The sequence below is a fragment of the Ips typographus genome, linkage group LG1, assembly GCF_016097725.1.
Source record: "Ips typographus isolate SLU linkage group LG1, UJ_Ityp_2.0, whole genome shotgun sequence".
Classification (NCBI taxonomy): Eukaryota; Metazoa; Arthropoda; class Insecta; order Coleoptera; family Curculionidae; genus Ips; species Ips typographus.
In genome coordinates this window covers 8,326,451-8,353,438 of record NC_138422.1, presented here as the reverse complement: position 1 = coordinate 8,353,438, position 26,988 = coordinate 8,326,451, and the positions used below count along the sequence as shown (strand labels likewise).

Below are 26,988 nucleotides of genomic sequence, written 5' to 3'. Positions count from 1 at the left end.
ATATACTATTGTTACCTGCTACAGTATAGATTTTCTTAAAACTGTTTCTTCCTTGGACCTATTCAATTAACTTTTTTGGTGACCTGGAATAATTACCAATATCTATTATCAAGAAATTTCTCCACAACAAAATAATCAAGAAAAACATTTTATTAAAAAAACAGGACTTGACTATATCGAGTATGGAAACAGATATAATGTTAGTATAGTTGTAAAAGCATATAAAAAGTGGATTTTGTACATCAGAGAACCCCTGTCCCTACTTTAAAACATTTACACTTTCAATAACAACTTCTAACTCTCCATTTTTAAAATATTTATCACTAAGTTCGTTGCCACCACTACAAATATCTTTTACACTCTGGCTGAAGTTCCAAAGCACCAATCTTTGGTTCCGGAAATCTAAATCGTCCAACAAATGCGTAAAGCTCTGAAAAAAATACACATTGTTACAAAGCATCAAACACACTGATATTTAAGAACCCACTTTGGCAACGGTTCCATCTACAGTCCTAACAAACTCTCCATCTAGAACCACAATACTGTTTTTTACGGTACAATTTTTGATAACTTCTTCCCTGAGATGTTCGGCCGACGGAAAATACAAACTACCTTTCGGTCGTATCAAATATACTAAACAGTCTTGTACAGTAACTTTTTCGATGTAAAGTTTCGGTCGGGCACTTTCGTACAGTACAAACACCAAATTGCTGGCGATTCCAATGATTATGCCATATTCCAGACTTAAGAATAAGCCACACAATAAGGTAGCAAAGTAAGGGATCAAATCCAATCCTAAAAAATGTAAATTTTGTTATTACAGTGTGCTTAAGTGGTCAAAACTTGGGTTCATACGTTTGGTCCTCCACATTAAGGGTATGATGCTAAATTCACATAGGTAATACATGGCCACCATTACAACTGCCGCTAAGGTTGATTTGGGTATGTATTTGAAGGAACCTGTCAGGACGCCCAGAGCCAAAAGAAGGAGCAGACTAGTAATTAAAGCTGTAAAATAGAATGATAATTATGTTATAAAAAAATGTGCACAAAGTGCTTTAATTAAATTAACGTTATTTTGACCTTTACAATCCTGTTTTTTCTACACCAAATTAGAGCACAATGTGTATGCTATATTTGAATTTTTGTTGTTCAATTTGAAACATTTTTTGCTTATTGGACATTTTTTATACAAAAAACGTGTGTGACTGACTGAAAACAGAAATCCTAATAAAATCTCTAGGAATGGTTGCCAGAAGCTGTTCTAAAAAATCTTTCTCTACACTCTTAAACTTAAATAAATCCAACTTAACTTTGCACACCTGCTGGGAAATGGTATTCCTGGTAACTTACTTGATGTGGTAGTTTTAGCACCAGAAGCGTTATTAACAGCTGTCCTAGTAAAAGATCCAGTAACAGGCATTGAACTTACAAGGGAACCCATTATATTGCCCAAACCAAGAGCGATTAGCTCTTGAGTAGCATCAATAATTTTTCCTTTCGCTGATGTATTAAAAAGGGTTTTAATTAATAGAGTAGTTGATTTAGAGTTAAAAACTTACTGAAAGCTTTTACTATAGCAATATGTTCCAGAAAAGCTACTAAAGGAACGAAAGCTATCGATGTACCGTAATTGGACAACATATCAGTAAAAGTAAATACAGTTCCATTGTATGTTGTCCCGAATGGGGGCCAACCCAATGGTGGCCAACCACCCTCAACCTCCCCTACAAATCATATTTTACGGTCACTCAAAAAGTATACTTTGAATTTGTTGAACCTGTAAGAGTGACAGGAGTAGCGTTGTAGTAGCGTTCTGTTACGTAGCCCACAGTAGCTCCTGCTATAACCACTAAAGCATTTCCAGCAAGACTCAACAGGAAAATAAACCTGCCTATAACGTTTCGTTTTCGGGACCATTCTGGTTTATCGGTCATAGAACCCCACCTCCTGATTTCCTGCCCAAACCAATAAACATGAAGCATTCTAGGACGTGTTATTGATGGTGGATCTTACCCGAAATCCGAAAAGTACGATAACCGACACAAATCCTAGGACAGAATCCCATAAACTTGTCTCTTTAATGTTCTTAAAAAACGCTTTCCACGCATCCAGAAACTGATTAGCCGATCCGGATATACCGAGCAACGATTTGAGCTGTGAAGATGCTATGCTTAGGGCTGCCGCAGTTGTGAAACCTGATATGACAGGGACAGAGAAAAATTCGACCAAAAATCCTAATAAACAAAAATCACCATTATACCATTGCATTAAGACAGTACAAAGGTAGTACCTAAATGTAGAATTCCGGCGATAAATATCAACGTCCCTGAAATAAAAGTCATGAGAACAGCCCCAGCAGGACCCATGGTCGTCACAAAGGGCTGCACAAACAGCGCCAGAATTGCTGTAGGGCCTACGTTTATGTCCTTACAACCTCCGAAGAAAAAGTACATCAAACCATCCATTAAGCCACTGTATAAACCATATTGTGATGGTAATCCTGAAAAAAACACTCATTACAATTATTGGAACAAAATTAGCGCGTATGTTAATAAATAGGAAAAAAGTGATTTCTTTACATACTACATAACAATTATTAATGTGTTTAAGTTGCTGAAAGAAGATTTGACATTTTAAACTATAAGTCTGAGTTACACAAAATTGAAGAGTCTCTAATTGCGTCACGGGGAATCGTGCCAGGCTCATTTTAACATTCTATTTAAGCCTCTTATAAAAATACTGACGATTTATTAATATTGAAAAACTTAATAGCACATTATAAGGCATAAACTGTATAAAGTTTATGATTTAATATTCCAATATAGTAGACGACCCAATGATCTTCGATCTGGTTGACAGTATACATGCACTTTTTTTATTTTAATCCAGTAAGGTTCTTCCATCCAAGGTTCTTAATGTTTAGTTAGAATGTTGAGAAGTCTAAACTTGCATAAAAATGAAACACAAATTAAGATATTAATTTATGCCACGATTATGAATAACCTTTGTTTCGTTAATTTTAATGGTTTCTACGTTTAACCACAGAATAAATATAAATTAGTCTATTATTTGTTCTATGGTTTTACTTTGAAATTACGCTGATCATAGACCTGATCAATATTACAAAACAGATTGAAGGATTTTATCGGTCAATCGACATAAAAATATTTAACAAAAAAATGGAATCAAGATTCTCTTGTTTGTCGGGATACTGAGAATATCCTGGGTGGACAGAGTGACCAACAGGACAGTGATGGTGAAAATGAGGAAGGACTTGAAAGTAAGAAACACCATCAAGAGAAGAAAGCTTGTATACCTCGGACATATTATGACGAACGAAAGCAAATATCACCTTTTACAGTCAGTTCTCCAAGGGAAAGTTTATGACAGAAGACCAGAAGAAGGAGGATATCATGGTTTAAAATCTTAACAGCATGGTTCTCAAAAACTACTTCCGAGCTATTTAAAGCAGCCGTGAACAATGTTATCACATCCAGGATGATCGCCAATATTCGGAACGAATAGACACTTGAAGAAGAAGAAGAATTCCACTTCTTGCTCTTTGTCTCTAACAAAATACTCGGTATTATGCCAAAATATGGCAAATTATTAACTCTTAAATATATCAACAAATATACTACATACACAGTACAGTATACGTTTATTACCTGCTACTATAGCGTAGGCAATTCCTTGAGGTATTTCCGTAAGGGCAACTGTAACACCGGCTAAAAGATCTTGAAAGAAAAATGGCCATGTGTACAATGGTAACCAAGCGGTAATTGGGAGTCTTCGATGCAACATTTGCTTCCAGGCAGTACGTCTTGTAGGAGGTCCATTATCTGAAAAAGAAAACTTAATAAACAAGAAATTCACTACCTAATTGGAAAACAAGCAAAAAATAGTACAATAACGTAGTAGTTTAAAGTGGCGGGAGATTGTTATTTATGTCTTTTCGGTTAAATCAAATTGAGTGTCCTCAATTTGATTTAGATTTCAGAAACTATAAGAGATACGAGAAAGTTTAAATTGGGGCAATTTAAATTTCAACGAAATTCAGTATAAAGAACAATCTGTTTAAGAAAAAAAAAATGATACAAATTTGTTATAACTTATAAATGATTTGATCAACTGAAATCGTCGCCCTGGAAGGGAAACAGCGCATTTTGACCGGACATTTTCGGTTTCAAAAACAATTTTTAATTTATTTATCCTTTTGCCGGACTGGTTTCGACTAAAAAGCCATCTTCAGCGTCTAAAAATCCTAAAATTCATCAGCTTTTGAGACTTAAATGTTCCGAAGAAACTCAGTTCTAGACATATGGGGACAGACCATACGAACATTGACGCTTTTGGATAATAACCACAAACTAATTTAAAATTGCATGTATAATCTGTAATTTTAAATTACGTTAAAATTACAACGTACGTGCAATTAAACTGGTTAAAATAATTATGAAGGGTAAATAATAAGAGAGTAAAAATAACCATATTTAGAAATATGACGTTTCTGTTAACATATTTAACTACATTCACACTGTCGTACTTTAAACCAAGTTTAAGGTAAGTCTGCTTCAAACTATGACTTTTTCCACCTATATTGTCACAGTCTAATCTTAACATAAGTACGGCGGTGCAAATGGAGGTCAATATTTGTGTGTGCAAAAAGCATCAGCAATATAGCTTAATGGTTTAAAAAAACCTGTTTTATCACACAGTGAATTTTTTAATTCCTGGTTAAAATCATACATTATTTATGTCCACCTAACAACTATGTTATTTACTTTGTATAATAAGTTTGTAAATCTGTAATGCTGATAAGTAAGTAGAGTAGTGTAAACGTAGTATAAACGATGCTATTTGTTATTTATCATTGTTTTATGTTATCTTTTAAGCTGGGTGCACACGACTGGTGTATTCTGCAAATATATATGAGTACGTTGGGCAAACATACCAGTGTATAATTAATTACCATTCTGGATAAGAAAAAATTGAAGCTAACTGTACCAAACATAACACCAGTATTATGAAAGTAATGGTATAAGTTAAGATAGTCTTAGAACGTAAAAAGGGATTTAGTTAAATATCTTGAGCTCCCTGTATATTTTCAAGAAGAAATAAAAAAATTTACGAACTTAAATAACATAAAAATTACAGTTTGTGAAACCTTACGTAAGATGTAATATTATAAAGTTTGATTTTAGTTATTTCCAGTTTGTTTATTCATTTTACTACTTCCATAGATGAATTAGACTAAAGTATTTATGAAACATGTTTGGAAACTTTTATTTTATGTAACTCACCTTCATAACGCAACTCGCTTTGCAGAAATCTATTGTTCATTACATAAAATCACAACTCTTTTAACTCACATAAAAAGCTATTGATGATAGAGAAATAATAATTTCATCATATTTAAAAACTCGCACTGTATACAAGACAGTACAAAGAAAATCAGACAATATTATTGTACTGAATATTTCCCTCATATGTAAAATCTCCCATATGAGGAGAGGTGTTATCGAAAACTTACAGCGATAACACAAATTGATAACACCACGCTACATGTTAAATCTCCCATATGAGAAGGGGTGTTATCGAAAATTACAGCGAATATTTCCCTCATGTGTTAAATGTCCCATATGAGCAGTGCATTTTCACCAGAATGACAGCGATAATTGCATTCTAAAGTGATAATTGCATTTCGATAATTGCACTGTACGTATCTATAACGACTGCATTGTTGTAGAGCCTATTGCTAGTACAGACCGATAAGACACTTTAAGGGGAAAGAAATTTTATCAATTGTTGAACCCGAAACACATGGCGAATTGATATTCACATAAAAAACACTGAATGTTCACTTTTCTTTAGTTTAAGTATCGATTGTTCTAAGAGGAAAATTTAATCGTTATATTTATATTATTAGTAGTATACGTGATACTTTATGTGCCTTGTATGAATCAAAAAACACTGTCAAAGTATACCGGTGCAATTGAATTTGGATGATGGGTTTGTATTTTCGTATTTTTGTTAAAAAGATAATAATAATGTATTTAACGACGATACAAGTACGTCGTAGGTTAGGTATAACACACACTTTTCTCTGTACAATTTTTCAAAACTGAATTAATAAAACTTACCCAAAGAAGAAATAGATGAGGGTGTATCTCCGACATCAATTGCTTGAGATTGAGGCTCTGAAAAAAACGTCATTGAGAGCAAAACGGTCATGTGCCTATCTTACTTTTTTGAGAACTATCTTAGGGCGTTATTTTCAAAAATTTTTAAATATTGTTTTTGTAAACATTTTTAAAATATCATGATAACCTAGATCTCAAAAAAGTAAGATAATAAATAAAAAGAAACATGTTTTGCTCTATCTTCAACCGTTCGCCTGCTATAGCCTTCCAGAAAACGAAAGACATATATACCAGAGAATATTTAAATTTCCAGTCTTTGCCTTTCTGATACACAAAATTAGTAGACAAGTAGTCAGGTAAGTTAAAATGACTAATTATTTTAGGTGAAACATTAAGTGGATTGGAAATTTTCATTATTTTTCTTTGTGAAAGCAGTTAACTTGAACGAAATGATCTACCTGAAAGGTGTTCAGAGATTTCCGGAAAATTCAATATTCAACTAAAATTTAGCATTTGATTAGCCACAATTTAAAACCTTCCTATGCAAAATTTCAGAAAATTTTGAAATATCGACAATCATCGAAAACAAACAACAACAACAACTTACAATACTTCTGATACAAACGAAATTATTTTTAAAATCAGGGTGAATAATTTTCAAAACTAGTTTAACTAAATCAAAGTGGATGAATTAATATTATTTTTAAATGTGGATCATTAAAAATGCAGGCTACATCTAATAACAAGTACCATTTCCAACTCTTTTCCTCATTTTGAGTTAACACTAACAACCATTGCACTACACTACTTCACATCATTTTGCCTCAATGAAAAAAAGTTTTCAACAACGTGAGCTCCTTGCTAATATAGTTAACAACGACAAATCTGATACCTAATGATTCCATATCTTAACCAAAAAAATCTTTTATAATTTAGCCACATTATCTAGGTTTAGTAATTTATTATTTTAGCCTTGAGCGGAAGTAATGTCATAACATTTTAATGAACATGATTTAGTATTAAAGATTTTTATTAATTTATTACTCAAAATATTTCATTTCACGCACTACCGTGTAGCAGAGCGGTCGTTTTCAAAAAGCATAACAACATATTTTCAATCAAAGGATTTATGATTTTTGAACAGATTATCTAGTGATTCACAAATTTCCTAATTTTTTATTATCGCTCGCATAACTCTTTATTATAGTATTGAAAGCAAATATGATTTTCCAGCAATATTTCAACCATTTTTATTTATTGGGGCTTGTACGGTTTTAATTGAAAAACGCTTTAAATGTAACTTGTAAAGCTCATGTTCGGCTGTATTACTTAATCGATTTTTTTTTTCAATTTTTTCGTTTTTCTTATTAGACCCAATATATTTCACCTTTTTATCAAAATTCCATTTTTGCAGCTTTCACCTTGTGGAAAAAGGTGGAGAAACCCGTTTGAAAACATTCAGAATACTCTGTGCAGTCTGTGTAAGTTTTAAAGTTTTAAGCATTTTTTGTCACACATTCTGTGTGATACTCGTAGTTTACCAATTTTTCAACATTTAAACTACATTTTTAAGGTCACGTGACTGTTTTTGACAGGTTAACAGGTCAACTGGACTTTACAGTGTTGGAAGCTCTAAAATTGCATAATCAAAGTCACGTGATGTGCACAACTGTCTAAAATAGTCTAAATTTTATTTACCAAGTTTTTAAAGTTTAAACCACATTTTAACGGTCAAGTGATTAATTTTGACATATTTTGACCGGCCTTTACAGTGGTGCAAGCTCAAAATTGCATTATCAACGTCACGTGACGTGTACTTTGCAATTTAAGTTTTTACAACTGTCCAAATTTTATTTATCAATTTTCCAAAATTTAAAGTGCATTTTGAAGGTCACGTGACTGTTTTTGACAATGTCAACTGGTCTTTACAGTGTTGTAAGCTCAAAAATTGAATTATCCAAGTCACGTGACGTGTATTTTGCAATTTAAGTTTTTACAACTGTCTACATTTTATTTATCAATTTTCCAAAGTTTAAACTACGTTTTGATGGTCACGTGACTGTCTTTGACAATGTCAACTAGTCTTTACAGTGTTGCAAGCTCAAAAATTGAATTATCCAAGTCCGTGACGTGGATTTTGCAATTTAAGTTTTTACAACTGTCCAACTATTACTAACTAGTCGTTACAGTGTTGGAAGCTCAAAAATTGAATTATCAAAGTCACGTGACGTAGTTCTTACAATTTTACATTAATTCTTATGAGATTTTGACAAGAAAAATGTCAAAATGTCATGTACAAATTGTAAAAGCAGACATGCTCCTTAAGCAATCTGACCTAAAGACTGCCACGTGACCAAAAAAAAATTTTAAGGGTGTATTTCATCAAGGTATATCATGGTCTCAATACCACGAGCCTTATAACTAAATTTAACAATGCCACAAATGTGTAGGTAAACATTTGAAGGCATTCTGATGCAGTTTAAATAATTTAAAGGCATTTTGAGGTATTTCAAAGTAATGTGAGGCATTTTAGGCAGTTTTTTTATTACTATGAAGCATTTTGAGCAATAATGAAGCATTGTGAGGTATTTTAAAGGCATTTCAAGGTATTTTGTATACAAAAAGGCATTTTGGGATGCAAAAAATCGGCGGTCTACCCCTCGTCAAAATAGGTCTCCCTGACAATCTTGACGTGTTTTTAAAATTTTTCGAAATAGTTATTAATCTAACAAGTGCGGAAAGTGATATTTTCAAGCGGAGTGAACACTCAAATCAGTGCTGATAAGTGCCACTTTACCGCACCCGAGTAGGAAAAATCCTTTCCCACCCTATAATGCCTGTGTAGTATGTATGAAACACGTTCGGAAACTGGTCTGGCGTTTGGGCCTTGGGGTGAGTGTGGGTGCGTCACAAAGTACAGGCCCTTCTATAGAGGTTGGAGGAAAACCCTCAAAGCCCACTTCTATGCAACAATAGTTGTGTTTTCGGCGGAACCGTTGGAGGAACTCAAAAGATTCTCACCGACCTCTTCTAGAAAGAAGGCTCTGTTGCACACCCACACTCACTAAAAAAACCATGTAAACGACCCAGAGTTTAAAAGAAAAATAAATAATTTGGTTTTTGGCTGATGAAGCATCTAATTACAAGACTTTTCTTTCTGAACAATATTCTGAAGACTTTCAATAACAAGACAAAAACTACTTACTATCAGTTAATCCAGTCATTAGGGATAGAATCGAATGTCTTTAGATAATATAGCACTTTCACCGCCAACTATACGAACTAAACTCATCACTTATGTTAAAAACCACACCACAAGCAAAATTAAAATGCAGTAAAACACGTTTCTTTATTTTCAGTCATTATATTATGTAAGTCATAAAGCCTAGTGCATTATCATGAAACCACTACCGAACCATAGTTTTAAAATTTGTTTACTTAGATATTTATGCAAGTGTTTAATGTCTAGAGCAATTGACCAGAACTTAAGGTTATTTAGGAAAATACCAAATTAAGTTGAATCACATGAAAGAATGCTAATTACAGTGATTGATGAAGACGATCCGAAGGTTGATCACTTTCACTGTGTCGAATGGATCTTTTTATATCGAGTGGGTTAATAACAGGTCAAATTTTTTTTATAAAATATGTCAATTTTGGAACAAAATGTTTGGCTAAAGAAAGAAAAGAATTGAATCATTGTTGGAGAAAATGTGGAATATCTAAATTGTCGCAATATTGATTACATACAGAGAGAAGAAGGATAAAGAATAAATTTAAGTATACTCGTATATTTATATTAATATGTTTTCTATGTATGCAACGTAAAAAAATTAAAGATTTTACCTGCAAATTTTTTGCAATTTATAATAATTATTCTTGGTGTAGAACACCCTAAGTTGGGTCAGTACAACCAACCTAATCTCCCACATTCAAATCTCAACTTTGCTTAAGTTTCCAATAGTCAATTTAAAGCAAATTTTTGCCAATTGGTTAAAAAAAAATTCAAGAATTCTTTTTACCAGAAGAAAACAAAACATTTTAACATAGTTCACAAAAAATTATGATAGAAAATATGCATATCCATCGAAAATATGATCGGATTTTTGAACATACCAATTCTCAATTTTTATTATAGATGTGTTATTATTCATTCAATCAATATTTCTTATAGAACTAGCCAAACATGCAATATATAGGGTAAAAAATATAATTATACCATGGCACAAGTTTTTCGACACCCTGTATAGTCCTATTTGGGGAGCAAAACCCTGTATATCATATATCAATTTCAGAGGACAACTTTTTTTTCTGAGAATAATGAGAGTATAATGTAAAAAGAACTCATTCTTTGGTCGACTTTATTTAAGAAATTACCAAAGAATTCTCATTCTGTATAAACCTTTGATATTGGTAAATTAATGAGGTCCAATTTTTCAAAATTTTAAAATTTGACAATCAAGAAAATGGCGCCCAATAAATGTTTGCACAATAACCAATAACCACACAGAAATCACTATTGAAGACATGTTTTAAACAAAAATTTGTAGTGTAAAACTGCTGATTAATGACGTCATAATAAAAATTTTGTTTTTTCAAATTACCTACGTCATAGGAGCGCTCTGAATATGGCTTTGTCTTTGTTCAACCTTAGAAACACTTGGCAAAAACTGAAACAAACGACGTCCACAGAGTGTTCGGAATGTATTATAGGCCGGATTCGTTTTCACGCTTTTTTGACGTCACAATGACGTAATTTGACAATTGGCCAAATCGTGACGTCAAAAACGCTGTGCTCGCTCCATGGAGCTTGAAAACGAATGCGGCTACTATTTCTTACATAAGATTTATCAGTTTTGAATGTAATTCAACTCAGAACAGCAAAAACAAAGGTATGCTAAATGATGGAACTGAAATGAGATAAAAACCACTAAAAGCATAATTTAACCATACTATAAAGTACGGTTATGTGGGTGAAAAACACCACTTGGATTTAAAATCTATCATAAACGGGTGCCCAATGTTTTTATGGATTTTTTCCTTCGACCCATCTCTACTAACTCATCTCTACCACAAAACAAGTGTCGATCTTCATACTAATGTCAATTGTCAATCGCAATTTGCAAATGTCAGACATCACGTTAAAATTCTAACCTTAAAATAGTAATACTAGTCCCCCAAAAATTAAATATTTTTTTATTTTACAATCAAGCTCTAGTAGATTTAGTTTTTTAATAAACTAATCATAATGCAAAGTGTGACCAGGTTACTATCAAGACCCGCCCTGAAACAATGGCGGAATATTCACAGAAGGTTAGACTGTTGTCCCCAGGTTTTATTGTTGCTATTATCTAACAAGTAAACATTTTCAGTATACCGGTAGTGCGAAGCCCTGAAGCACAAGCCGCCGCTGTAGAAAATCTCACTATACCCCCACCTAGTGGTGTAGACAAACCAGTCTCAGCAAAAATTGACCAATTAGCCACTCAAATCTCCCAGCTTAACCTTATTGAAGTATCTGAACTAAGTGCAGTATTGAAAAAACGACTCAACCTTCCTGACGCTCCAGCTTTCCCTGTTGGTGGCTTTGTGGCAGCTGGTGCCCCAGCTGATGATGAAGAAGCAGCTGCACCCGCTAAAGTTCAAACAGCTTTCACAGTAAAACTAATGAAATTTGATGAAAAGCAGAAAGTTGCTTTGATCAAGGAAATTAAGAATTTAATGGAGGGAATGAACTTAGTGCAGGCTAAGAAGTTTGTAGAGAGTGCTCCTGCTGTTGTCAAGGCTGATTTACCTAAAGATGAGGCTGACAAATTGAAGGAAGCTATTGAGAAAGTTGGTGGAAGTGTAGAGATTTCATAAGAGAATATTGTATTTGGGTAGGATTAAGTTTTTTTTGTAATTATACAGTTAAAATTACTTGTCTTTGTTTAATTTAAATATCTTGTTTGGTTGATAATTACAAAATAACAGTATTATTTAGTTATGCAATGTTTATTTAGTGGGGCAACAATTTTAAAGTTTTTATTGTCCTAATGTGTAGGTTAATTCATATTTCCTATTATAGTTTTAAAGGGAAAATGAAAACCTTAAAATATTTAGGATAATGAAATAAGGTCAAAATTCAAAATTTAACATAACCTTAAAAAAACAGCTGGTGGTTGACTTTGTGGACAAAATTTTACAAAATACTAGATAGATTACAAATCCAAACATTACTTACCAATTGCAGCATTTTGGAATAAAAGTCTTTCCATTATTATAGTACACTATCACACCATTCAGCAGCCAGTATTTTTTATACTATTAACTTAACTCAAGGAAAAACAAACTGTTATGTTCTGCTTGTAAAAGTGTTTCTAATTATTATTCTTCGTTTGAAAACAGATTGAGTCTAATCTGATAATGTAATAAAATCAACATTTCAACATGCATAAAAATAAAAAAGCCAAACACTTTCTGTAAAACCAACAACCAACTGTAACATCAACATCATCACATAGTTCTTCATAACTTGGTGAATCGTGTTTACCGGCATCCCAATAACAAAATTTTGCTCTACTAATAAACTTGTTCACGTTATTGTGTTTTATTCAAAAAATCTAACTCTGTATATCAGGTGGTCCATTAGTGCCATTTATGACATACTTATAACCATTGCAAATGTAATTTTATTAGGAAAGATTCTATAAGATTGTTTATTAGGATTTATTAATACTACTAATTTTTATGGTTACTGTTTTATGATCGTGCTGAAAATAGTTTCAATTGATTTAACTATAACATGGAAAAAATACATTAAATATTTTACTTAAGACATACATTTTCTTGAAATTAAACCAAACATGCTGCGACATCGGTTTCTGGAATAACCAAAAATACCAGCGAATAACCAGATATAGTAATGGACTCTTTAAGATTAACAGTTTTAGGCTCCATTACAGGCAATTCCAAGTCATCAGATAAATGCAGATTTTCACCGTTCAACTGGACAGTTCTGCAACCAAATTATGATTATAATGATGAGTGTATTGCTTAATAAAGTAACACCTACTGAGAGTATAGGTCACTTTCTGAGGTCAGCTCGTACAAGTAACCTGATTCAGACTTGCTTTCAAATCCAGCCAAACTGAAGCTTCCTTCTTCTGAGTCCAAATTTAATCCAAATACTACAACACAAACGCTGTATTAATAAAATAAAATAAATTTAGATATAAGCCAAATTACCTACTACGGCGCTGTTACCCCATAACGTATTTGATTTAGCACAGTGAGCATAGAGTCGAATGGATCTGGAGTCCTCACCATCATTGGTGTTGCTAAGTACTTTAGTGCCAACAAGTGTTTTATACAGAATGGCAACCCACCAATCCTAAAGTTAACAGAAAATGTTGTGGACAATAATCGACAACTTTTATTTTAAAGTATTTTTTCTACTCCAGCAGGGATATTGGTTAATTCCTACAGTTTAGAGAATGGAGTCAATTGCCACTGGCTGAACGGATATGAGATTACAAATAATTTTCATGTGTGATATGAAGTAGACAATTACAGCTACTCTTGAGCGTGAACAAATTAATTATTTTGATTGTTAGTTCTCAAAACTGCCTACTGCACCAGTATATCGATTTGTTAATTAAAAACTTTATATTTCACCTATTACTGTTACTAAAAATATTTAAATTGTGAAGAAGACTTACGGGATTAGGAAGATACGACTCGCTTAACAATGGGTAGTTGTAACCCCAAATGGTTTGTCTAACAATCACGTCCAAACCCAATTTCGCTCCCAAGCCTAACTTATCCAACCAGAGGAAGGACCCAATGAACCTATCGGTAAACCCTGCTGCGCCTTGATTATAACAGGAGGAAGTTTCACCTAAACAAATTGAACACATCCTGTATAAGATGTGGCAAATTGAAAACAGATAGGTAATGTCCAAATGACATAAAACGGTTGGCTATAATCATAATGCTAAGCATTTGCGTAAATCTCAGCATACTGGGTATAGTTTGTGATTGGTCAAAAAAGCAGCTTTCAGCTTGCTGATGCTTTTTATCAATCAATCACATGCTGTAATTTGCTGCACATGTGGACTTACCATAAGATTCAATCAAAGTTGACTAAATGACGTTTTAATTTTGTGCAATTAAATGTAACACTGTCAAAGTAATTTTTATTTAAATCAAACTTACCCAGCCAAACTTTTCGGCCAGATCCAGCAATATCAGTTACCACCTTAGTACGTTGTTCCAAATAGTTAAAGGTTGAAGGATTTAGGAACAAATCTTCAGTAGCTGACCGACCATTAAAGTAGTATCTGAATATCAAAACTTGATTGAAAACATCGACTTAAATAATAAATTCTTACTGATGCCAAGTAACAGCGTCAATGGCGGATCCAACTCCCGATAAAAAGTTACTTAAATAATTTTTAGTGTCTGTGGAACTGCCTACATCAAACATACTAGGGCCAACCAAATATGAAGAACTGTAGCCGTACTGGTCTAATAAGGAGCGTAGATTGGTATAGTCCTCCGAAAGTTGCTGAGCTGTTACTGACGTATCAAATAAGGCGTGATACAAATCAGGCTCTGAAAATTATTACTATTCTATAATAAATATTATTAATATATCAAATCGTGGGAAAAGGCCACAAATTCAAACGTATGTACCAACATAAAAAATACCAGAGAAAACATTACACTTGTAGGAATACCACATGAAAACCAAGTGGATTTGATGATTGTAATTTGATACTAAATAGCTTAACTACTATTTTAGATTCATATAAATTATTAGAAATATTTAGAAAACATAATTTTTTTTTTGAAATGTATAGTTTCCTATATAGCTCAGATCGAAACTGTTTTTTAAATAATTTTCGATTTTTTAATCAAAAAAACGAGATTTTTAAATAAAAGAGTCTATCCATCTCTACTCTCTCTAATAGTACAATTTTTGAGTTTTTTGCTGGCAGCTTAACCGAATTAATGATTCTTCTTATTATATCCTATACAAATATATTGCCTATTTTTTTCTTAACAGTTTTGGAAATTAATTAGTAGGCACTTTCTAAATGGCAATGAAATCGCAGTCTAACCTAACCCAACCTTAAAATAGACTAATTATAACTAATTTTTGATTTAAAAAATTCTGTCATTCTCACTGACATCCGCACTGTACGGTTCAAAGTAAGGTAAGGTTGGGTTATTGTTATTTGGATCCTCAAGAAACAAAAAACTGTAAACTGACATAGTAATTGTTGCTTTTTACGTGCGTAAGTTTTTGACATAAATTATTCACAGTAAACTAGAAAGAAATTTTACCAAAAAACGCTGGTTTTAAGAAGCGAATGAATAAAGTGGTAACTGCCAAATATAACTTGACATTGAAACGTTATTATAAATTTGGGCTAAGTAGTTTCCACTAACCATTTCCAAGTTCAAAATCCAATTCCAACATATTTTCGCTGGCAAACTTGATCAACTGTTCTGCATTGGAAGAGTCCCAGGAACCATCGCTATTTCTCAGTAAAGAATTCAGATCTAACAAAGTGTGCACCCCGGACTTTTTAGTAAACTCAGCTATTTCCAACAAAAGCGAAGCTACAGCAAAATTGGGTTTAATTACACAGTTACAAACATGTTTAGTATAGCACTTACAATCAATAATCACATCTCCAATTGTGCTGCGAGAAGTGCCTAGGGAATTATCTTCAAATAATACTGTATCAGCTGCAGTACCTCCTACTCGAAAGTGCATGGGGGCAAGGTGCTTTACTAACGGGGAAAAATTTGGATTCCTGAAAAGAGAACGATTTTCATTAATTGTTTTAAATTTAGTTTGCTTTAGTACACAATTACACAAGTCATTGAAGATTTCTACACGGAGTTGTATTTGTCTGGGATACTTGCTGCGGAAGCTGACTGCCATCGGGTAATAGTAACAAATGTGGGATCAGAAGACTATCCAGAAACATCTCTGGAGAAAGTAAGAACAGCTTTGACAACAACATTGACTAGGCTAAGTGCTGATCACACAAGGACCAGAGTTACAGACGTAAGATCACGAGTGACCGTGTTAAAGTAGAGCTAAGTGTTGCATGCCAGAACAGTGAAAAATGGACCATCAGGATTGTACTTTGGCGACCCAGAGAAACAACGAAAAGTAGAGATAAGCCACAAAGACAACATTTGTTCTGACAACCGAGCTGCCATCATGGCAATCAGTGCTGAGGTAGTGCACTCCAAATTGGTTCTGGAGTGCAAAACAACCCTGGAAAAGCTGGCCCAAAAGAACGACATACGTCTTGTGGGTTCCGGGACATGCTGCTATTCCGGGAAATGAAGAGGCGGATGGACTGGCAAAACTGGGCAATCAGAAAGTGCCTGTTGGTCCAGAGCCGGCTGTGGGGATCGCCAATAGCAGGGTGATCTAGTCGCTAAAATCTATAGCCCAGCAGCTGTTTCAAGAATGCTGGGACTCCGACATAGGTATGAGGCAGGCCCAGGAACTCATCAGTGGCCCCTCAGTCAAAGATACGAAATACCTGCTAGACGGCATCAGTACTTGATGGGTATAACCGAGGATCCTACTTGTCGATGATGCTTGGAAGAGGAAGAGTGTGTCTCAACAAGAAACTGGAGTAAACCTTGCCACTCGTGTACTCATATGATACAGAAATCCGTGTCCTACTGTTTGTCATTAAATCACCAGAAAACTTTCAGTTCACTTAAGTTTAATTTTGTAAAATAATTATTGATAATAAGGCGACATTTCTGTGAAAAATCCTAATCAAAATCACGTATTTTTCAATGTTCACTATACAAATACTACATTTACACCAAAAGCGTACCAATTTACTTGAAAAATTTTTACAATTTTTTGGTGCTACTGATGAAACAAATAAGAGACATTTGCTAAAGTAAACTTAGTGAAATACCCGACTAATCTAGATGTAATTTATGTTTTTATTTGCCTTACTTAACTCTAGTTTCACAATAATTATAAAATCATTATTTACTCTTATTTTTTATTGAAGTTTCCAGAAAATACATTCTTGAAAAGCACTTTTTTTAAAATTATTTATTATTCTCCCTGGTTTTTCAAATACTAATTTTATTGGAACGATAATTAAATATAAAATAAAACTTACGAGAAATTGACTGAAGAAAGTAAACCAGTATCCAAAGCCACGCTCAAAAAAGTTTCACTCACAGTTCTTAACGGTTCTTCAGCATTGTCGATTGTATACGTTAAACTGTTTACCAATCCAAATAGGACAGCTGAAGCAAACATTTAAACAATATAACCAAATAGTGTTAAAACAATTAATAAATATTACCAAGAATCAAAAACGCTGATTTCTCCATTATTATGATCACTGCACTGGCTTTGATAGTTACTAGCGCACATCTATTATTGTTAAATAGGAAACAAACGATTTTATACTTTGATTTGATACGATTTTTGAGATTTTAAAGTGGGTTTTCCATTTTTTTGTTGACGTACGATAACAGTAAGAGGGAGAAAAACACGAAAACAAAATAAGGTCAGATGTTTTTTTTTTAATTAGTTACCATTTTAGTTTTAATTTTTTTTAATTAGATTATTTATTATTAGTATCTAAACTTTGATTTGTTGTTTTTTAATGTTTACCATTATTGTCCATATTTTTGTCTATTGCATGGGTATACAAGCATATGATATGCATTAAGTAGAAATCTCTTCAAAAGTACATGTACTTTTGAAGAGCATTCCAGGTTTATCTTTTAAATTACAACTAGAGTATTTTGAAGTCCATATTTTGCTTGTAATTTCCGTTCCAGATAGAAACAAAATTTCCATTATAAAAATTATAAAGTGTAAACAAATTCTTCAAATTTATTTAATTGAGTTATAAAAACCACTTCTTTAATAAAACTGCCAAAAATGCGTTTTAGACTTTTGTTAGTTAGTCAGCTAAGCATATTTTGTTAGATGGCAATTTGGTGGTAGAAATCAGAGAATTTTGTTATATTACGTTACTACTTGCCATGAAGCTATAAAATACAACTAATCAAAAATTCTAATTGCCGTTTGCTTCGTTTGCCTAAACAACGTTTAAAGTCTAATCATTGATTAGCTCCATGACATTTGCATGTCACTAACCAACTCTAAGTGTTATGTTAACTGGCAAAATGTTGACCCAAGCTTGTTTTAAGGACTTAAATTTGATTGAGTCACAACTGTTAAATATCAACAGAATGTTAGGTTAAGTTCGACTGGTTTTTATTTGACTTTTTGCCCTGACTTAAGACTATACAATGCAACACCAAACAACTAAAATTCCCTTTTGATTTAAAGTAAATCTGCTGCTTGCTTGAACAGTTTTTTTAGCTTTATCAGGAAACTCTCGATTGCTGCTAATGATATCATTCCCTATAATTAAAAAGCAGGAAGATACATAAACAAACAATATAACTGAATAATATGTCAGATCAAAAATGCGGAACGATTCAATAAAATTAAAATATCAATATTCAAACTATGCTAATAATTTTGCAATAACAGCAACGAAAAATTACCACAACTTGTAAACTTTAGAATTCTAAAATTGATTTTGTAATCTTAAAGTGACATTAGCAGATCAACTATTTTATTTATTATTCACTTGCATACGTTTTAGTGAAAGTGATATTAATTTCCATTCACACCCATCATCCAAAAACAGTTTTTCAACCACATTAGCTTCAAGCTGATAACGTAATTAAATTTTTACTTTAACACAGGTGTGTTAAATTAAATTTTGCATACTTCCCAAGGTTGTTCTTGTCCAATTATATCCCAGGTAAGGTCATTAAAAATACGGAAGCTTTTACTATACGAATTAGACTTATTATTACGTATAATGCCTTAAGCGTTACGTCTGGAAGTAATTTTAAAAGTGGAACACTGTCTGATGAATATTAACAATTCGTAACAGCTTTTTATTTGCACTAGATCAGAAATCAAATAGATTGATACTTGGTAATGTTGCAAGCCTAAGATGCCATACGTAACCCGCTGTTTGTTTATAAACAAACCGAAGTGGTAATAATTGGAATTGGCGATAAGCAAGTTCTGGAGCTTCTTAACAGTGGCGTAGCACAACTCTATTTTATTAAAGGAACTCGATTTTTAGCACAGTTGTATCAAAAAGTATTATTAAAGAAAGTTTCATGTTCTACATCTTTAAAGGCCTCCTCAAAAAGTTAAAGTGCAAAAAGTGACAGAATGCACCAAAGTGCAAAGTGTAATGTCAACATTACGTATAAAGTTAAAAATTAGTTATTTGCTAAATTTTGTATTGTGTTTTCAGGTTATTGGATAGCAAATTTAATGAGAACTGTCATTTTATCATTACAAGTGAGTTTTACAGGCGATTTTGTCCCTGACAGTCTTTTTAAACTGTATGTCTGGCAGTTCAAAATTTGACACTGCTTTTTTCTCTGACAACCAAATTTTGTAGGGTTTTTTTCAGGCTATTCGATAGGAAATTTAATGAGGATTCCAAAAATGTACTTAAAACAGTCATTTCCTCACTCCAAGTGGGTTTTACAGGCGATTTTGTCGCTGACTGTCCTTTCAAACTGTGTGTCTGGCAGTTCAAAATTTGACACCGCTTTTTTCTCTGACAACCAAATTTTGTAGTGTTTTTTTCAGGTTATTCGATAGGAAATTTCATGAGGATTCCAAAAATGTACTTAAAACAGTCATTTCTTCACTCCAAGTGGGTTTTACAGACGATTTTGTAGCTGACTGTCCTTTCAAACTGTGTGTCTGGCAGTTCAAAATTTGACACCGCTTTTTTCTCTGACAACCAAATTTTGTAGTGTTTTTTTCAGGTTATTCGATAGGAAATTTAATGAGGATTTCAAAAATGTACTTAAAACAGTCATTTCTTCACTCCAAGTGGGTTTTACAGGCTTTTATTGTCCCTGACAGTGTTTTTAAACTGTGTGTCTGGCAGTTCAAAATTTGACACCGCTTTTCTTACTGATTGTATCAAATTTGAGTGTTTTGAGATTTATGACAGTTATTTTGACAGTGGTCACGTGACTATCCTACAAAAACTACGTGATATTGGTCCCTAATGTCAAAACTATCAATATTTGCCTAGAATTTGCAAGAACTATAGTTTAACACAGTTTTCTGAAATTACTTTCCCTCCCTAGTGAGTAAAAGTGACATGTTTTTATCCCTCAAATGAGGAAAGAAGGTTCGTAGAAAAAAAACTGTATGCACTGTAAAGTAAATAATCATTGTTGCTACTTATTAAAGTAACTTTATCACGAGTTTTGTATTTTATTAGATGACAAACACGGTAAAGTTATTACTTAATGTTACATGCGGGTCTGTAATCACGAATTTCTATTCTAATTGAATAAAAAAATTTCACAAATTTGAAAATTAATTAGTTGCGAAAATTGACCGTGATCGAAACGTTAGTAGAAAACATATGATCGTATTTAAATCCAGCTCTACTATTTTTTTAGACTCTTATATGTGCTGTAGTACTTTCTATTTCGATAGGTGATTTTCGTAATGGGTATTGTGTGACCGAAAGCACATAAACACAAATTTAGGTATGTCCGCTCAATTTACCGTTGTGTTTCAGACTATTTGTTTAGTAGATTATCGTAGAAAACGAAAATGATTTGGTAACCCTCGAATTTATTATTCACGATCGGTTTAGTTAGACGTTCATTATAAAGTCATTGTTCTTTATTGAAGATTGGGACGATAAGGAAAAGCCAAGGTAGAAAAGGTTCAAAATCAATAAAGCCTTTAAAATGAGAAAAAATACCAAATTGAAAGGTTAAGGTCAGTTTTAGTGGCCAGGGTGTGAAAGAAGTTTCCTGTTGTGAGATTTTGGTGAATAACAGTGCAACACCTAGTATTATGTAGATGCAGACAAATCTGTGTCACTAAATGAGGTTACAGGGATGGTTAATTTTGATGTTATTTTAAATACAAGGACTTTAGAATTTTCTCCCACTTTTAGTTATAGATTGAAACTGATTTCTGATCACCATAGAATTCTCAACATTAAATCAGTTTGAGCAAAATGATCGATTTATTAATATTATTATTATTACTAAATCGTAATGTTTTACCTTTTTTAAGGTCAAGTAATTGTACAAATTTACTGTTGAAACATTTTTTTATTATTATAAACAATTGTAGGGTACAATTTTGAACCTTAATAACCCAGTTGTTTCAAGATTTACAACCAAACGACATTGAGATTGATAGACGTCTAGATTCCAGGCTTTCCAAAAAATGTCCTTCCTTAGTTTTTTTTGTTGTACAAAGTCGTTTTCAGCATTATTTAATGCACAAAAATTTCAATTTTTCCAAATTGATCTAAAATATACAGGGTGTCTTATTTGAGATTCTTAACTTTTGGCACTTTGAACGCAGTAACTTTACTTTGCAAGCAATTGCTTCAGGAACTTAAGAACAGTTTTGTCTTCAAATATCTCGGAGACGGAACACCTTCTTATACCATTTTCTGGGTCACTGTGTAGCCCTTTGACCTAAAATATTTCGGAAACGTGACACTTTTTCTCTCGCACTTTTCGAGTAAATGTGTAGCTTTGAGTGTGCGCAATAAATTGATCTAAAAATATACAGGGTGTCTCTTTTGAACTTAACTTTTAACACTTTGAACGCAATGACGTCACTTTTCGACCAATTCTTTCACGTTTGCTTCTTTATTAGGCATCACTGCTCTGACGATGTAAAAAAAATTGTACGAAACTGTATAAAACTTGATTTTACGTAGCTGATCGCACTCCCAAAATACTCAAAAACATCAAAATCAATTGAAACGAAGATCGTACAGCACAAATACAGGATACTGATAATCTGACAGCAATTGCTTAAAATAGAAGCAAAAATGTGTAAGTAAGAAAACAGTTGCATTAAAATCGATTCACAGAAAACAAACCATGATGACTTTGAAGAAACGTGGAAATCCTGGTCCTATGCCACTGCAGTTAAACAATCGGTTTACCTTTTACTTTGCACGTTTGCCAAACTAAGCTAAAGCACCCATTTAAGACTTCTTATTAAGAAACAAAACATGTAATGTTCATCATTTACAGATTTTCTGCGGTTCTACGGTTTTTACGAATGGGTATTATCGTCTTAATGACCCCCATTTAAACTTGGGTAACTTTCATGGAAATGATCAGAATTTCAGTAAAATTTAGATTTAAGTATGGATTTCTTGAAATTCAGAAGACGTCAACCACACTTACGGAGTTTATCCAATTTTAATACAACTAAGCCCTGCTGAGTGAATCACAAGACTTTTTCTCACTGTATATTATTACTAATTATAGTATTACTACTATTCACATGTGTTTCCCAGAACATCTTAATAAATTACATGATTAATATCTTTGATGCCTCTCAGCTTATATTTATAGATAATATGGTATGTTATGTCCTATTTTAGTGGATAAGAGATTCCTTTATTACAACAGAAAGAAACTGCAGTATATGGTAATATTCCAAGAAATTACAATAATTGTCACATAGATGGTGCCGAAAAAGGCAAAACGTGTGTATTACCTTGTTCTTGTTGTTAATATCTTATTTGGGATTGTAGATGCCTTATTTGTGGAACATGTGCTTGAGCATAAGGACTATTAAATTCTGATCCAAATTTGGACAACCATTTTTAACTAAAAAATATCAATTTTTAGTACGGTTTTTGCAATTGAAATAAATTCGTAAACATTCGGAAGAGTTCAAATGCAGGACCATGTATAATTAGCCAAAAGTCCGAATAATCAATTTATTACGTATATGACTTGTTAATAAAATTAGTGAAGCTAAAGTGTTCAGTTAAATCATACAGGGAGGACCCAAAATGTAGATTTGTTTCCGTTAATCTACTACGATTTTATAATTTCCTTTGTTTCTTTTCATAATAATAATTTCTGGATTATGTTTTAGAAAGAACTTGCTTCTATGTTACCTCTATGCCCCCTTACTTTTTATTACACGGATTATAGGTATGTAAAAGAAAATCAAGAAACATATGTTTGCCTTCAGCTTTGATTTGCAGTACTTCTCTAACTTCTCTCTATAGGATTCCTGTGTATAATTTTGAAATTTTCATTCCAGAAAGTTGTTTGAACTTCTGTTCGGTAATCTGACATTTCTGTGACTTCAGAATATGTTCTAAAATGTAGCAAACTTTAATTCAAATACTTGACAATTTGCAGGCTTTCTGTAATCTGTATTTTTTTGGGGTTATGTTGTTTTGCGTACTCCTGTAAAATTGTATTTTTTTAATTGAAACCAAAACACAGTGGCTCGGAACATAATTTCACAACAGTGGCGGATTCATTTGCCTCTATAATAATCTGCTTCAGAAGAGCAGAGCAGATGCAGCCTCCCTGTCAAGGGAGGCATCCTTGTAAATATGGACATAATCAGGAAAACTCCCATTAATCTGCTCCAGGAAAGACTCTCTAACCCTGAAATCATCCTTCGGCAAGTTTAGGTTAACTAGCGGGACCGTCATCATTTGATAATTAAGATTATAACAAAAATCAGGAAATACCGAGTAAGTCTTAATGCACTCAACAAATTCACCCAGTTCTTCAAACGAACGCACCAAGTAAAGACGGGGTCTGTTAAACAGATATCCCAACACACAAATTTTTTCGCAAGCAAACGCATTCTATACTCCAAAGTCAATCAGATAGTAACAAATTGGTTGGTGTAGATTCCGTACACCCCGTAACAACCTTAAGAGCTTAAAATTGGACCTTGTCTATTTTGTACTGGTTTTTCTTAGTAATGGGACTCAGTAGAAAACCATCACCAAAGTCCAGATGAGACCGAACTAGACCTTTATAAATGGAGAGCAAGGTAACAGGATCTGCTCCCCACCACACACGTGTAATAGCCTTCATAACATTAATGCCCTTTCTAGCCCCAATACACATCCTATCCATCTGTTCAGACCAGCTCCAATTTACAGTCAGTATAATACCCAAATATTTATATTAATTAACCCATGAGATACCCCTCATAAGTAATATTGTCAATTGGAAAGTTATATGATTTTCTTGCCTTTGACTTATTAGGAGGCAGATATGCAGGTTCAACTTCAACAGAAATAAATGTATTTCCCTGATTATATTTGGAATATTGGGCTCACTACAATATAAAACAATGTCATCAGCATATTGAATTATATTAATGTTGGTTTTTAAAAATTTTATGAATTTTCTGGGTGTAAATACTAAATGGACTCAGAGGGGACCCCTGAGGCAATCCTATGGTAACCTTTCGCGGTCCCAAAATATTATTACCCAGCAAATCTACATAAATTTCCCGATTGGATAACAATTTAAAAATACAATTTTTAATATCGGTAGATATGCAAGCTTCTCCCAAAATTTCATATAATCTTCTTCTAATTGGTTCTCACCTAATTGTTTTGAGAGTAAAATTTTTTTTTTTACATGTATGACACTCAGCACGTTTGCAAAGGACAACCGCTCAAGTGCATCCTCTAAATTTATTACTAAATTTAAAGTATTTAAAATCAACTGACAAGTTTTCGTTTTAAATTAGCCTACATATTTATTATAAAATTTGTTATTGTGTCAGACCTCTTTGGAGATAAATATTTCTGAGAACGATAATTAGTATCATTTTTGGCATTAATGATGTTATTTGTGGTATTTGCAATTTTGATTAGTGTGTTATAACGTGCATTCGTTGATAATATTGTCGAAAAAAATATCACTTTAATACTATTAAGACAAAACAGTGGCAGTTTGAGTGTTGATCCAGAAAGATGTCTCAACTTGTGTTCAGTAGCCTGACATTACTGTGTTGCATGAGTGTAATATGGACAAATCCAGATCGTAGTAAGTAACGCTCGGAATTTTGTGAATTAAGTATTCGAATATTCGGTTTGTCATAAATTCGAATATTCAAATAGACAAATATGACGGCATTTTCAAATAGTGAAATTCTGTTTAAAAAAACGTATACATAATAACACATAATAAAATATGTATTTAAAATAAGATAAATTACTAAACTTAAAAAGTCATTACTAATTATGTAAACGTATTGAAGGATCTTAGGTAAAATTTCGTATTCTTGATGTGAGCTTTTTGACACCTAAACCTAAAGATAAGCAACATAAGTTTATGTAAAAACTTCAGGATGTGGTAAGAATGGCAGAATTTTCACTGACGTGTTAGGAAGTTTTTAAGATTGATTGCCTTCAAACATTTCATTATTCATTTTGTTAACAGTTAATAAGTTACTCCTGTTAGTTGTTAATAGCGTATCAGTAACATCCAAAGTTTGGTTTGAAGTGTCTATTTAACAAACTTGCTTCGAATATTCAAATGCTTGAATATTTAGTTATCCGACTATTTCAATTTTAATGTATTTTAAATATTCGTTACTTAAATATTCGAATATTCAACTATTCGACTTTAATTCGAGTTTAATTCCGAGCCTTAGTAATAAGTACTAACGATAGATACTTGGTTTGGTGGAGAATATAATTTATGTTTCAGCTCTAAATTGTGACGAGAAAGCTTACGTTGTGAGTACCAGTCCTACATTATGGTTTGAGGCTCACATTTTATGTCAACAAAATGGAATGGAAATGGCTACTGTAGAGTCGTTCAAAGAGGAAGAACAGTTAGAAATTGCAATAAATAAAGTAGGTTTTCAGGGAAGTATGTGGATGTGTTCTGTTAAAGTTAAGGTAACTTTAAGTCAATATTGGTTGCAGACGGTGGAAGGTTACTTAATGGATACTGGACATCAGGGGTCAGAAGAAAATCATCACCTGAATTAGTTTGGTTTGTTAATGGAAAACCGTTAGTTTATGGCAAGTGGTCGTATGGACAACCAGACAACTATCAAAATAATGAAGATTGTGTAGAAGTTCTTGTAAACAAACAAAAACAAATCTCATGGAACGATTTTAATTGCGATTATAAGATGGCGTATATTTGTCAGACGTATGTTCGGAATTTAACGTGTGAATCGATTTCTAAATCAAGACGAAGAATTTAACTGTTGTTGTTTATTATAAGTGTTTGCCAAAGAAATGTAATTCCAACATGAACATTTTATTTACAATATTTTAATAATCTTGACTAAAGGATAATAAAATCTGATTTATTTTAAAAACAAACACAGTCTTTTTTTGTAGATTTATTCCTTTTTTAATTCTATATTAAATTTCTTACAACTTTTTTAAGTGATATTTTTAGCAATTTTCCACATGATTTTATTACAAAGAGATCGACACATGACAAGAATAGAAACTTTTCTAAATGTAAATTAATTCGAAAAATATGCAATTGAAAATAATGATTGACGAGTTTGAAGTAATTCACATTTTTTCTTTTGTAAGCTAAGACAAACAATAGTGTGAATTATTTTTAGCTCTCATATACAGATGTAATTCCGAACGAAAAATGTGTGTAATAATATTGCTTCTAATTTTCACACCATGCATTATACTGGGATTCCTCAATAAAATCAAAATATTTGAATTTAATTAGGCACAGTGTGATAATTAAAGCCCGGATATACATTATTCTATTTGGTTGTCATTTTAGCGACATCTATTTGTAGAAATCTTAATTTTGTTTTTAACACGTTTTTATTATAATATAATAAATATGAAGTGTTTATCAATTTACTGTGTTTTTGTACTATTATATTGTACAGGGTGGCTACTTTTCATTGCTGGTCCAACCAGAATGGGGCTGTCCTCATTTGTTTCGGATATGCAAATGATTTTTGGAA

At 32.7% G+C, this 26,988-nt stretch overlaps 4 protein-coding genes and 1 long non-coding RNA gene across 10 annotated transcripts; 3 read left to right on the top strand and 2 right to left on the bottom strand.

Annotated features, from left to right (window-relative positions):
• Positions 1-132: 132 nt before the first annotated feature.
• On the bottom strand, positions 133-12,725 carry LOC145740410 (sodium-independent sulfate anion transporter-like). 6 transcript variants are annotated; one of them, XM_081995964.1, is made up of 11 exons: positions 12,370-12,725; positions 6,147-6,203; positions 3,672-3,845; positions 2,294-2,503; positions 2,017-2,237; positions 1,781-1,958; positions 1,563-1,727; positions 1,354-1,503; positions 856-1,008; positions 488-795; positions 133-430 (listed from the first exon to the last, which is right to left on the bottom strand). In XM_081995964.1, exons 1-11 carry the CDS (start codon positions 12,401-12,403, stop codon positions 260-262), a joined length of 1,821 nt encoding a protein of 606 aa, XP_081852090.1. In that variant the 5' UTR covers positions 12,404-12,725; the 3' UTR covers positions 133-259. The 6 variants fall into 6 exon arrangements, with proteins under 6 accessions (XP_081852090.1, XP_081852092.1, XP_081852091.1 ...); XM_081995966.1 differs by lacking the exon at positions 12,370-12,725 and adding an exon at positions 9,352-9,491; XM_081995965.1 differs by lacking the exon at positions 12,370-12,725 and adding an exon at positions 6,897-7,046.
• LOC145740429 (uncharacterized) lies at positions 3,862-5,277 on the top strand. The gene is made up of 2 exons (XR_014181425.1): positions 3,862-4,824; positions 4,899-5,277. It is a non-coding gene; the product is annotated as an uncharacterized LOC145740429 (long non-coding RNA).
• mRpL12 (mitochondrial ribosomal protein L12) lies at positions 11,264-12,065 on the top strand. The gene is made up of 2 exons (XM_081995989.1): positions 11,264-11,459; positions 11,519-12,065. The coding sequence occupies exons 1-2, from the start codon at positions 11,395-11,397 to the stop codon at positions 12,006-12,008; spliced, it is 555 nt and encodes a 184-aa protein (XP_081852115.1). The 5' UTR covers positions 11,264-11,394; the 3' UTR covers positions 12,009-12,065.
• A 145-nt stretch (positions 12,726-12,870) lies between the features above and the next one.
• LOC145740414 (heparanase-like) lies at positions 12,871-17,640 on the bottom strand. Its single transcript, XM_081995976.1, has 10 exons — positions 17,495-17,640; positions 17,306-17,435; positions 15,813-15,952; positions 15,582-15,755; positions 14,519-14,741; positions 14,343-14,467; positions 13,847-14,025; positions 13,374-13,518; positions 13,201-13,315; positions 12,871-13,143 (listed from the first exon to the last, which is right to left on the bottom strand). The coding sequence occupies exons 1-10, from the start codon at positions 17,520-17,522 to the stop codon at positions 12,981-12,983; spliced, it is 1,422 nt and encodes a 473-aa protein (XP_081852102.1). The 5' UTR covers positions 17,523-17,640; the 3' UTR covers positions 12,871-12,980.
• A 7,263-nt stretch (positions 17,641-24,903) lies between these two features.
• LOC145732214 (C-type lectin 37Db-like) lies at positions 24,904-26,877 on the top strand. Its single transcript, XM_081984357.1, has 3 exons — positions 24,904-25,073; positions 25,740-25,904; positions 25,961-26,877. Exons 1-3 carry the CDS (start codon positions 25,001-25,003, stop codon positions 26,245-26,247), a joined length of 525 nt encoding a protein of 174 aa, XP_081840483.1. The 5' UTR covers positions 24,904-25,000; the 3' UTR covers positions 26,248-26,877.
• Positions 26,878-26,988: the final 111 nt, after the last annotated feature.

Coding starts and splice junctions, on each gene's coding strand:
- mRpL12 (XM_081995989.1), top strand. CDS start 11,395: ATGCAAAGTGTGACCAGGTTACTATCAAGACCCGCCCTGAAACAATGG. Junction 11,460..11,518: donor TGGCGGAATATTCACAGAAG/GTTAGACTGTTG, acceptor AAACATTTTCAG/TATACCGGTAGTGCGAAGCC.
- LOC145740410 (XM_081995964.1), bottom strand. CDS start 12,403: ATGGAAAGACTTTTATTCCAAAATGCTGCAATTG. Junction 1,504..1,562: donor TGCTATAGTAAAAGCTTTCA/GTAAGTTTTTAA, acceptor TTAATACATCAG/CGAAAGGAAAAATTATTGAT. Junction 796..855: donor CTTAATGTGGAGGACCAAAC/GTATGAACCCAA, acceptor TACATTTTTTAG/GATTGGATTTGATCCCTTAC.
- LOC145740414 (XM_081995976.1), bottom strand. CDS start 17,522: ATGGAGAAATCAGCGTTTTTGATTCTTG. Junction 14,026..14,342: donor TGGCCGAAAAGTTTGGCTGG/GTAAGTTTGATT, acceptor CAATTTGTTTAG/GTGAAACTTCCTCCTGTTAT. Junction 13,519..13,846: donor AGTCGTATCTTCCTAATCCC/GTAAGTCTTCTT, acceptor TGTTAACTTTAG/GATTGGTGGGTTGCCATTCT.
- LOC145732214 (XM_081984357.1), top strand. CDS start 25,001: ATGTCTCAACTTGTGTTCAGTAGCCTGACATTACTGTGTTGCATGAGT. Junction 25,074..25,739: donor ATGGACAAATCCAGATCGTA/GTAAGTAACGCT, acceptor TTTATGTTTCAG/CTCTAAATTGTGACGAGAAA. Junction 25,905..25,960: donor TAAAGTAGGTTTTCAGGGAA/GTATGTGGATGT, acceptor TATTGGTTGCAG/ACGGTGGAAGGTTACTTAAT.